General features: G+C 39.5%; 1 protein-coding gene across 1 annotated transcript in view; it reads right to left on the minus strand.

The window, feature by feature from the left end:
* LOC125890225 (voltage-dependent N-type calcium channel subunit alpha-1B-like) overlaps positions 1 to 13,459 on the minus strand; it is a 657,655-nt gene that overhangs the window by 359,269 nt on the left and 284,927 nt on the right. The window contains exon 8 of the mRNA XM_049578752.1: positions 2,584 to 2,687. Coding sequence (XP_049434709.1) covers positions 2,584 to 2,687 — 104 coding nt within the window. The remainder of the gene's footprint in view (positions 1 to 2,583; positions 2,688 to 13,459) is intronic.

Genomic DNA, 13,459 nt, shown 5'->3' on the forward strand with positions numbered 1-13,459 from the left:
CACACACTCCTGAGGCTCTTTTGGACAACATGTCAACAACTCTTCACCTGCTGCAGCTCTGCAAGTGCCTGCCAGCGCACCCCTCTTATTGTTAAGATGTCCAGTGCTGTCAATCATTGCAGCAACGCATGGGCGGTCAGGTCTCTTCTCTCCTTCCTCGAACTGATTCTATGCGCGCCTCACGGTAGCGCATGTGCGCATCCATTGCGCATATGTGCAAATGCGTCCCCTCGCGCAAAATGTGGCTCCCCATGGAAGATGAGTCCCTACGCACAGCGCGTGTTCTGCGTTTAGGGAGGGGCGGCCCTGTCCCTCTCAAACACAGATGTTTGACAGTTTCACTCGTGCAGCTTTCCAACCCCCGAGACCTGCAGTAGACAACTGTCTAGTTGACCTACCACATGCAACCAAAAGGGAGAAGATTAAACTTTTGTGGAAGACCAGCTCTTACAAAGCTGTCCACAAGTTTTTTCCGTGCCAGTGTCCCAGTGTTAGAAATAACTACACAAAGCCCCGTCAAGCAATGACAGAGGAGTTTTCTTCTACTGCTGACGAGATAGATTCTATGGTTGCAGCCCTCCAAATTAAACATTCACATCTTGAGAATCCTAGGGAATATTACAATTATTAATTTTTTCCGATAGCCAATTTACAACATTAATGGTGTCCCCTTGGTGAGGCCTAATATTGTTGTTCCCAACATAATTGGTGCCTCGGTGTGACGCCTAATTTATGTTCCCAACATGTTTATCTTGTTAGGGGTCATGGGCGCACCTCAGAGATCTACCTGGTTGCCTGCTCCACCTACTGGCTTCTACAGGTGTGGCCACTGCTCTCACTGCTCTAACTCATCTGACAGCAAACAATTCTGTCATCCACACTCAGGTAAAAAAATACAACATCAATTCATTTATAAACTGTAGTACCACACATGTAACTTACATATTGAAATGTCCATGCGGATTGGTTTATGTGGTTCAGACAAAACGCCCCTCAAAGTTCCGTATTGCCGAACATAAAGCTGCCATCCGAAATCAGAATATGGACTATGCCACTGCAAGACATTATGAAAAGGCAAACCATGGTTCTGCAGCAACACTGCGATGTTGGTGTATTGAGAAAATCTCCCCATCCCAGAGAGGGGGAGACATGGTAAAAAAAACTGCTCAAAAGAGAGGCTTTGTGGATATACACCCTCAAAACAGTTGAACCACATGGACTGAATGAGGAGCTTAACCTCTCTTGCTTCCTGTAAATATTGTATATATTTCAATGGGATTGTTTTACTGCACTGGTGGTGTATTCTGGTATTGAATAGCTGTGTGAGTGCTGTCACAGTACTATTGGTTAATTGTTTGGTTACCTCCCACTCTCTGTAAACCAATGAGAAGAGTCTCTATGTGACTTGGAGGATATTTAACCTTCTTACCTGGTACCTGTACTGTTTGACTCTGATGAAGACGCAGTTGGCGTCGAAACGTCATTAATAAATTCATCACAAGTGATCTGAGTGCTCCGGTGCTTTTCTTGTGGATTCCTCCACGGGGTTATTTTGACACTAAACTATCAATTTGGAACTCAGATTAATAATTAAATTCATAACCTGAACCAATTACCACATTAATAGTAAAGTTTGAAGGATTTTGGAGTTCTTGACATTTTAGTTGGCAGATTAATTTTCTCTTATGCAACATCAAACAGAGCAAGTATGATTCCAAAAGTATTTTATAAAAGTCAATTTATGAGTATATATGTAAATGATCTGCATTGTGTAAAAGGTGCCAATTGCTCAAATTGGCCAAGCCGTCGCGTAGATACGGGCCTCCAAAGCTCAGAATAGAAACTCAGGTTCAAATGTGGTAGGTGTGTATTGGTCAGTTTGGAGTGGGAAATAGAGGAAAAAAATGAAACGGACAGTTGTATGTGTATATCCTAAACATCAGTAGGGATTTACAGAAACAAAAAATGAAAGATATAGGATTGTACATGACAAAACATGGTGCAATTTTGGAGAGTTCGCCTGAATTTTCTGTACTAAAACCTCTCTAATATTGTTCTGCTTCACTTTATCAGAATCAACCTTTGCAGAGTTAATGTTCACATATTGTACTATGATTTGATAGAGGTTTAGAGCTGCAGCTGCATCATTCCAAAGGGATACTCATCCTGAAAATGCTTTTTTTTTTTTTAGGCGAACCTCAAAATATTTCATTTGTGCTGTGTGCCATCTTTATTTACTCTTCACATATAACACATATACTGATATTTACACATCTTAACAAATCCCACACGTGTTCCCTTTACCATGACACCAAAAGTATTCAAATAGACCTTGTGGTTGCAGAGATATATTCATTTCATTATGGATATGCAATTTTCGAGCAGAGGCCTATAAAATAGGCTTAGGGTTTAGAAGGTTAAAAGCTGCACAAATGCAATGGATTTTCATTTTGTATTATCTCAAGCAAATGCAGCCATCACGTGATCAAACAGGTCTGGTTAAGAGTCGGGTAAATCTAAGAAAAATGTAAAGAACATCTCTTGAAATGCTTCACTCAGGTTTCCCTCACAGTCTGTACTTACCCTGACAGCACACCTAGCACCAAGTTGAGCATGAAGAAGGAACCGATGATTATGAGGGGGATGAAGTATAGCCAGTTCCACGTGTTCCCTGAGGCATCATTGGCCTAAACACACAAATACGTAGAAACAAAAACTGAATCAGAAGGATATCAGAATCAGCTTTAATGATTAAGTACATGTGTACACATACATGGAGTGCGTTTTTATGTTTTTTGTGCTCTCGGCATGTGCATACAGAAAAACAGATGTACAGTTAAAACAAGGACAGCAGGAGCATTGGGAGCTTAGTGGATAGTGCTGGCGCCCCATGTATAGATGTGATGCCTCACTGCAGTGGTCACAAGTTCAACTCCAGCTTGCAACCCTTTGCTGCATGTTATACCCCCCACTCTCTCTCTCTCCCCACTTCACACTGTCTTGTCCAATAAAGCCCAAAAAGCCCAAAAACATAATCATTAAAAAAAAAAAAAACAATGCAGAAAAAAGCTGAACAACACTTGATGACTACAAACAGTAATACAGTAAAAGGAGCACAGTGCAAATAAATATGGAATTATTAAGGTAACAGGTTGCTTTATGTACAACTCCAATTCCAAAAAAGTTGGGATGCTGTGTAAAACGTAAATAAAAACAAAACGCAATGATTTACAAATCTGTTTTGACCTTTGTTTAATTGAATACAGTCCAAAGATAAGATATTTAATGTTTAAACTGAACTAAAATGAACTTTATTGTTTTTTTCAAAATACACTCTGAATTCTGAATTTCACACCTGCAACACATCCCAGACAAGGTGGAACAGGAGCAACAGAAATGCTCATAAAACACCAGTTTGGAACATTTCAAAGGTTAACAGGTTAACTGGCAACAGATTAAAATATCATGACTTGGTATGAAGGGGCATCCTCAAATGGCTCAGTTGCTCACAAGCAAGGATGGTCACTTGGTGAAAAACTGTGTGGACAAACAGTCAAACATTTTGGAAACGTATCTCAATGAACAATTGTAGATTGTGAATTTCACAACCTACAATCTATAAATCATCAAAAGATTCAGAGCATCTGGAGAAAAAACTAGTATGTAATGGTCGTGACCTTTGACCCCTCAGGCAGCACTGCATTAAAAACCACCATGACTGTATAAAGGATATTACTACATGGGTTCAGGAACACTTTGGAAAACCACTGTCAGTAAACACAGTTCATCACTGCATCTACAAATGCAAGTTAAGACTCTACCATGCAAAGTGAAAGCCACAAATCAACATGAGAAACATGGCTGAGGTCTCTGAATCTGAGCTCATTTGAGATGGACTGTCACAAAGTGGAAAAGTGTGCTGTTACATTTTAAATTGTGTTTGGAAATCAAGGATGTCATGTCCTCCGGGCTAAAGAGCAAAAGGACCATCCAGGTTGTTACCAGCTCAAAGTTCAAAGCTCGCATCTGTGATGGTATGGAGGTGTGTTAGTGCCCATGGCATCATGGGTGACCTCACATCCATGAAGGCACCATGAAGGCTGAAAGGTACATACAGGAACAACATATGCTGCCATCCAGACAATGTCTTTTTCAAGAATGTCCCTGCTTATTCCAACAAGACAATGAGACGCATTCCGCACATGGGATGACTGTGGATTGGAGGTAGAGTGGGTTGTCCACCAATCGGAAGATCACCGCTTTGATCCCTGGCTCCTCCAGTCTGCATTTCAAAGTATCCCTGATGCTTCCATCGGTGTGTGAGTGTGTTCAAAAACTGAGTAGCAGGTGGCTACTTGTATGCCAAGTAGCCACCCGGCTGAAAAACAGCTTCTTTCCAGAAGCTGTGAGACTGTTCAACTCTTGAACTTTTATTGCTGCTGGTTTTAAATACTGGTGGTCCTTTTTTACATTTTGTTTACATTTTTCTTTGTTTTATTTATGTTTTAAATTTATTTTCTTTCAACTATGCACTTAATGGGCATGTGCAATTATGGTGCTACATCCTCACACTACCTCTACACACTTATTTGTGTTGACATTGACATTTGTCATTGGGATGTATATAAATTAGTGTTTGTATTGTTTATATTGGTGTTGTATTGGGTAGTACATGTGACTTATGATTATGTATACAAGAGGGAGGAGTTAACAAGTGTAAACTTCTTCCTACTCCTTTTCGGACATATAACACATTGTTTAGGTTTATTGCTTATGGTGCTTTAAGATCATTTTTGCATGTTTTTAATTTAATTTTGTTTGTTTCGTTTATTTGTTTTATTGTTTTTTGCACATGTTCGAAATAAAAAAAATCGTTAATTCATTCATTCATTTAAGTTTTTATTTACTGATATCTATTGCAATGTTATTTTTAGTGCCTTAGTTTTTTTCTCTACTCTAGTGTTTTACTGTTTCTTTTATCTTTGTGTCCCTCACCGGGACCTGAATACAATTTTCGTTGCCTTCATGTACCAACATGTTCTGGTAATGACAATAAACTTCCTTGAATCCTTAAATCCTTGAATCCTTGGTAGCCTCGGCCACCAGTGTATGAATGTGTGTGAATGGGTAAATGTGACGTGTAGTGTAAAAAGCACTTTGAGTGGTTGGATGACTAGAAAGGTGCTATACAAATGTAGGTAGGTCCATTTACGTGTTACAACAGCATGGCATCATAGTGAAAATACAGCAATGTCGAGTCGACCCCGGACTGTCGAGCAACTGAAGTCGGAAATCATACAAGAACGGGGAAGAATTTCACTTTCAAAACTTCAACAACTAGTGTCCTCAGTTCCCAAGCACCTACTGAGTGTTGTTTAAGGAAACAGTTCACAGTTCACAAACATTCTGAGAGTATTCTACCTGTATGTTCAAACCAGAAGCTTCCAAAGAGGTCTCTAGCAGACGCCTCAAGAAGCACAACTGTCAAAAATATTTGTGGCAGCTTTGGTCGCTCCAGTCACTCATCACGTGAATTGTTGAATGTTCGATCGTGCTTGTCAATTTAAAGGAGCCGCAAAGCAGACCACTGGCTTAAAAGCAGCGTAGTTGCTGCTTGCTGTTGTCCAGTCAAAAAGCTTATAGTTGGCCTACAGAAAGTTATGTTTGGTCAATGAAAACAGAAAACGTATGTCATCCTATTCCAACCAAGCAAGGAAGACTTGCCCGCTGGGGCGTCAGTGGCTTAGTGGTAGAGCAGGTGCCCCATGTACAAGGCTGTTGCTGCAGCAGCCTGGGTTCAAATCCAGCCTGTGGCCCTTTGCTGCATGTCATCCCCCTCTCTCTCTCCCTTTCACACTTACCTGCCCTGTCCATTAAAGGCAAAATGGCCAAAAAAATATCTTTTAAAAAAAAGGAAGACTTGCGTGTTACGTCGCAACATTAGCCTGCATTTCTCTCCTCTATTACTATCATTACACACTTTAAAACTCACCAGACCAATCAACTACCTCCGCGACGCGGTCCCAAGCCTCATTCTTTTTATTTTGGTATCTGTAACCGAACAGTGACACATTATAAAAGGACTGTGTGTGCGAATGCAAGTAATAAACTTCTTGATATCCATTGTTGGAACAAGTGTGCTGTAGGAACCAAAGTTACATGGCTTGTTCTCTGAGAGCCGCTTCATCAAAGCACGTCAGCATTCAGATTGGTTGTTGTCGAGCCGTGTCAGAGCTCATTACCATAAAGTTGAACTTGTTTTAACCCCCCTCCGGACCGCTCCAGTCGCTTTGGTCGCCCAAAACGCGCGGCTGATGACCAGGTCACCCCCGTCGCCCAAGACGCTGTGCTCTCATTGAAAACGAATTGCTTCCGCCGTTTTGGAAGCTCTGGTCACTGTTGGTTTGAACGTACAGTAAGAGACCTCCTAACTTAGACTAAAAACTTTTAGTAAGGAGTCTTAGCTTAGGAGTGATCTAGGAAAGTTCTAAGAGAAATTCTGGGCAAGGAAGGGACAGAAACTTTTATCTTATTGAGGGGGTGTGGTTGACCCTGTATCAGGGTGTGATGCTTTCTTTAAACAGATGTGACTGGTTGTCACAGACATGCCCTTTTGTGGGCCTGCAAGATGTGGACATCCAGTGGACATGAAATGAACTGCATCACAATATAAGTTTGACAGTGCTGACATTGTTAGTGTGATCACTCTGCTGATGGAAGGTTGAGACAGACAAGTCATCACTGCTGCACTGTTGCATTTTTCCAGTTTTTCAAATATCTTAGTATTGTGATCATTTTATTTCTGGCATTATCGCATTTTTTCCTTAGGTGGGAAATGTGTGCATATCCCAAATGAGATTGACCACAAATATTCTCACTGCACAGTCTCATCTGTAGCATTTAATTTACTCACTGTCATTTTGTGTTTAGAGACCGTTTCTCCGACCTCTTTGTGTGTCCACCATTTTATCCTCTACTTAAGAAACTCTTAAAGGAATTGGCCACTTTACATTGAAAATAGAGACAGTACTTACTGACCCTCATGCCGTCCAGTGTAGTTTTTTAATCTACAAAACTCGTTCAGGGTATCGGAGGATAACAGCTAGCCAGCTACTTGAAGTGCATGGAACCCACATTTTGAAAATGTAATAAAACTCCGCTATTGCATTTCAAAAACACCAGAACGGTTTGTCCGTTGTAATCCAAGTGCCCTGAAACAGCGGCATGCAAAGTTGACTGGAAAAGATGTAATTTACTCCACTTTTATTGCATCATTTCTCACCGTGCTCAGGTAGCCTGCCCTGCAGTGAATAACTTTTATCTTTGCAGACCTAGTCTTAACTTTAAGGGAAAATTCTAAGAAAACGTCACAATTCTAAGAATTTTCTTGGAATTTCGTCACTAGGAGCAACTCTTAGCACTAGGAAGCTTTATGAATACGGCCCCTGGTCGCCGCACTTTACTCAGTTACACCATTACGGGAGGACGTAATGCCTTTATTGGGGACTACTTTCCTGTAACTGGATGAATTGGATGAGTACAAACTTGGTGCTCTGAGGATGTGGAGTATGAGGACAGTCTATGTGAGATGAGTCGAAAAACTATATGGTACGTGATGTCAACCAATGCAACAGTGTGGCTCATTGCTGTGTTTTTCATACTCTTTGGACGACAGTGGAGCTCTATGGCACAGAGGAAAAAGAGACTGTGTATCAGGTTTTGGATAAACAATTTCCATGACATCTGACAGGAGGACAAATAGAGAATATCACCAGACACTGAATTCAAATAGATATATAATAACCTATCCAACCGTTTATTGAAGATGAAAATATTAATGAACTTAGAGGAGTTAGTTTATAGTAGTAGTAGTGGTTTTATTGAGCCATGACACATAATACAATATGTATGAGCAATATGAACAAAGTCAACAGTCTAACAGTATTAAGTAGTGACTGAAAAGTCCCAGGCAGAAGCAAAAGCTTTTAAAAGCCTGTTCTTCATTTTTATCAATTTGAGCTTCAAGAATTAGAAAAAAAAGTCCATTATGCTTGAAGGACATTTCAAATCTTGAGATGATAAATATTTTCAAAGTAAAATGAGCACTTCACAATATGAAGAAACCCAGTACATCATTACAAACTATATCTTCATCAACATTATATGCAAGATAGTGCAAGCTTAGAAACTGTCCAAAAAGTTAGAAGTATAGGATAAAATATTCACATGATCAGGATATTCGTAAGTATGTAAAGTTATGTTTTCTATAAACAGGCAGGAGTGGAAAATAAGTTGCAAAAAATAATTTAATGTTATCACTCATCTCTTTAGGCCCCAAGAAGAATATTACCACATTCAATATATATATATATATATATATATATAAATATATATACAGTACAGGCCAAAAGTTTGGACACACCTTCTCATTCAATGCGTTTTCTTTATTTTCATGACTATTTACATTGTAGATTCTCACTGAAGGCATCAAAACTATGAATGAACACATGTGGAGTTATGTACTTAACAAAAAAAGGTGAAATAACTGAAAACATGTTTTATATTCTAGTTTCTTCAAAATAGCCACCCTTTGCTCTGATTACTGCTTTGCACACTCTTGGCATTCTCTCCATGAGCTTCAAGAGGTAGTCACCTTAAATGGTTTTCCAACAGTCTTGAAGGAGTTCCCAGAGGTGTTTAGCACTTGTTGGCCCCTTTGCCTTCACTCTGCGGTCCAGCTCACCCCAAACCATCTGGATTGGGTTCAGGTCCGGTGACTGTGGAGGCCAGGTCATCTGCCGCAGCACTCCATCACTCTCCTTCTTGGTCAAATAGCCCTTACACAGCCTGGAGGTGTGTTTGGGGTCATTGTCCTGTTGAAAAATAAATGATCGTCCAACTTAACGCAAACCGGATGGGATGGCATGTCGCTGCAGGATGCTGTGGTAGCCATGCTGGTTCAGTGTGCCTTCAATTTTGAATAAATCCCCAACAGTGTCACCAGCAAAACACCCCCACACCATCACACCTCCTCCTCCATGCTTCACAGTGGGAACCAGGCATGTGGAATCCATCCGATCACCTTTTCTGCGACTCACAAAGACACGGCGGTTGGAACCAAAGATCTCAAATTTGGACTCATCAGACCAAAGCACAGATTTCCACTGGTCTAATGTCCATTCCTTGTGTTTCTTGGCCCAAACAAATCTCTTCTGCTTGTTGCCTCTCCTTAGCAGTGGTTTCCTAGCAGCTATTTGACCATGAAGGCCTGATTCGCACAGTCTCCTCTCAACAGTTGTTCTAGAGATGGGTCTGCTGCTAGAACTCTGTGTGGCATTCATCTGGTCTCTGATCTGAGCTGCTGTTAACTTGCGATTTCTGAGGCTGGTGACTCGGATGAACTTATCCTCAGAAGCAGAGGTGACTCTTGGTCTTCCTTTCCTGGGTCGGTCCTCATGTGTGCCAGTTTCATTGTAGCGCTTGATGGTTTTTGCGACTCCACTTGGGGACACATTTAAAGTTTTTGCAATTTTCCGGACTGACTGACCTTCATTTCTTAAAGTAATGATGGCCACTCGTTTTTCTTTAGTTAGCTGATTGGTTCTTGCCATAATATGAATTTTAACAGTTGTCCAATAGGGCTGTCGGCTGTGTATTAACCTGACTTCTGCACAACACAACTGATGGTCCCAACCCCATTGATAAAGCAAGAAATTCCACTAATTAACCCTGATAAGGCACACCTGTGAAGTGGAAACCATTTCAGGTGACTACCTCTTGAAGCTCATGGAGAGAATGCCAAGAGTGTGCAAAGCAGTAATCAGAGCAAAGGGTGGCTATTTTGATGAAACTAGAATATAAAACATGTTTTCAGTTATTTCACCTTTTTTTGTTAAGTACATAACTCCACATGTGTTCATTCATAGTTTTGATGCCTTCAGTGAGAATCTACAATGTAAATAGTCATGAAAATAAAGAAAACGCATTGAATGAGAAGGTGTGTCCAAACTTTTGGCCTGTACTGTATATATATTTATATATATATATATATATTGAATGTGGTAATATTCTTCTTGGGGCCTAAAGAGATGAGTGATAACATTAAATTATTTATTTCAACTTATTTTCCACTCCTGCCTGTTTATAGAAAACATAACTTTACATACTTACGAATATCCTGATCATGTGAATATTTTTATCCTATACTTCTAACTTTTTGGACAGTTTCTAAGCTTGCACTATCTTGCATATAATGTTGATGAAGATATAGTTTGTAATGATGTACTGGGTTTCTTCATATTGTGAAGTGCTCATTTTACTCCACATGTGTTCATTCATAGTTTTGATGCCTTCAGTGAGAATCTACAATGTAAATAGTCATGAAAATAAAGAAAACGCATTGAATGAGAAGGTGTGTCCAAACTTTTGGCCTGTACTGTATATACATACATACATACATACATACATACATATATATATATATATATATACATATATATATATATATATATATATATATATATGTATATTGAATATTTTGGATTTTTTGAGTTGTATCTCCCAGGATATGTTGCCCTATTAAGGTGTAAACAGAGCCCAAATGATAAACATATTAATGTTCAACTGGATGAAGATAAATGATACATTGTTGTTTTCCTTGGTCATTTACATTACACGTAGTACTTTTAAAGTTGATTTTATTCATTTTTACCAGTCCAGCTTAGCAATCTCATAACAAAACAGTCTCATAAAAAAGTGACACAAAAACAAAACATTTCATTATGAACATATTGAACTTTTTGTGCATTGAAGCTTATATAAAAACAAAACAACATAGCAATTTCATTTTCTCAAATGATGCATACATAACTGAACAGTGGAGAAAGTTTTAGGGGTCCAGGTTTTTAACGGTGGGAACCCCATAAACAATGCCCCTCATTTCCTCTCTATATTTCATTTGTTGTAGAAAACTTGGAAGCAGTTGTGTGGATTTTTCTCGGTGACGATGCACAGACAAACACCACATTTTGTACAGTAGATTGTTGTCTGTCCTTCTGGGCAAAGCCTCCACCTTCCCTTGTCAGTGAAAGCTGGGAAGTGATCCACTTGATCATACCGGACATCAACCATGGGTCTTGGGGTTGTTGGTCTTTGGATGCATCTGGTGGGACTGTGCACATTCTCCTCCCCTCCCTTGGAAGGCCTTCCCTTCTTCTTTCCACTGCAAATCAGGGCATCTGCAACCTCCAGCCTGAATTCCTTGAGCTTTTTGTGCTTTTGTACACCGATGCTTTTGGCATCTCGGCGATACAGCAGCCATCCATTGTTGGTAGCTATATCAGCCATTTGCCAAAAGAGGCACAGGTACCGCTGGTGGGACTTTGAAAGGGTGCGGTACAAGGCCACCATCATGTCAGCAAGGTCAACTCCTCCCATATGGACATTGTACTGTGACACAATGCTCAGAAGCAGAGGTGACTCTTGGTCTTCCTTTCCTGGGTCGGTCCTCATGTGTGCCAGTTTCATTGTAGCGCTTGATGGTTTTTGCGACTCCACTTGGGGACACATTTAAAGTTTTTGCAATTTTCCGGACTGACTGACCTTCATTTCTTAAAGTAATGATGGCCACTCGTTTTTCTTTAGTTAGCTGATTGGTTCTTGCCATAATATGAATTTTAACAGTTGTCCAATAGGGCTGTCGGCTGTGTATTAACCTGACTTCTGCACAACACAACTGATGGTCCCAACCCCATTGATAAAGCAAGAAATTCCACTAATTAACCCTGATAAGGCACACCTGTGAAGTGGAAACCATTTCAGGTGACTACCTCTTGAAGCTCATGGAGAGAATGCCAAGAGTGTGCAAAGCAGTAATCAGAGCAAAGGGTGGCTATTTTGAAGAAACTAGAATATAAAACATGTTTTCAGTTATTTCACCTTTTTTTGTTAAGTACATAACTCCACATGTGTTCATTCATAGTTTTGATGCCTTCAGTGAGAATCTACAATGTAAATAGTCATGAAAATAAAGAAAACGCATTGAATGAGAAGGTGTGTCCAAACTTTTGGCCTGTACTGTATATATATTTATATATATATATATATATTGAATGTGGTAATATTCTTCTTGGGGCCTAAAGAGATGAGTGATAACATTAAATTATTTTTTGCAACTTATTTTCCACTCCTGCCTGTTTATAGAAAACATAACTTTACATACTTACGAATATCCTGATCATGTGAATATTTTTATCCTATACTTCTAACTTTTTGGACAGTTTCTAAGCTTGCACTATCTTGCATATAATGTTGATGAAGATATAGTTTGTAATGATGTACTGGGTTTCTTCATATTGTGAAGTGCTCATTTTACTCCACATGTGTTCATTCATAGTTTTGATGCCTTCAGTGAGAATCTACAATGTAAATAGTCATGAAAATAAAGAAAACGCATTGAATGAGAAGGTGTGTCCAAACTTTTGGCCTGTACTGTATATACATACATACATACATACATACATATATATATATATATATATATATATATATATATATATATATATATATATATATATATATATATATATATATGTATATTGAATATTTTGGATTTTTTGAGTTGTATCTCCCAGGATATGTTGCCCTATTAAGGTGTAAACAGAGCCCAAATGATAAACATATTAATGTTCAACTGGATGAAGATAAATGATACATTGTTGTTTTCCTTGGTCATTTACATTACACGTAGTACTTTTAAAGTTGATTTTATTCATTTTTACCAATCCAGCTTAGCAATCTCATAACAAAACAGTCTCATAAAAAAGTGACACAAAAACAAAACATTTCATTATGAACATATTGAACTTTTTGTGCATTGAAGCTTATATAAAAACAAAACAACATAGCAATTTCATTTTCTCAAATGATGCATACATAACTGAACAGTGGAGAAAGTTTTAGGGGTCCAGGTTTTTAACGGTGGGAACCCCATAAACAATGCCCCTCATTTCCTCTCTATATTTCATTTGTTGTAGAAAACTTGGAAGCAGTTGTGTGGGTTTTTCTCGGTGACGATGCACAGACAAACACCACATTTTGTACAGTAGATTGTTGTCTGTCCTTCTGGGCAAAGCCTCCACCTTCCCTTGTCAGTGAAAGCTGGGAAGTGATCCACTTGATCATACCGGACATCAACCATGGGTCTTGGGGTTGTTGGTCTTTGGATGCATCTGGTGGGACTGTGCACATTCTCCTCCCCTCCCTTGGAAGGCCTTCCCTTCTTCTTTCCACTGCAAATCAGGGCATCTGCAACCTCCAGCCTGAATTCCTTGAGCTTTTTGTGCTTTTGTACACCGATGCTTTTGGCATCTCGGCGATACAGCAGCCATCCATTGTTGGTAGCTATATCAGCCATTTGCCAAAAGAGGCACAGGTACCGCTGGTGGGACTTTGAAAGGGT

The sequence above is a fragment of the Epinephelus fuscoguttatus genome, linkage group LG6 (genome assembly GCF_011397635.1).
Source record: "Epinephelus fuscoguttatus linkage group LG6, E.fuscoguttatus.final_Chr_v1".
NCBI classification, from domain to species: Eukaryota; Metazoa; Chordata; class Actinopteri; order Perciformes; family Serranidae; genus Epinephelus; species Epinephelus fuscoguttatus.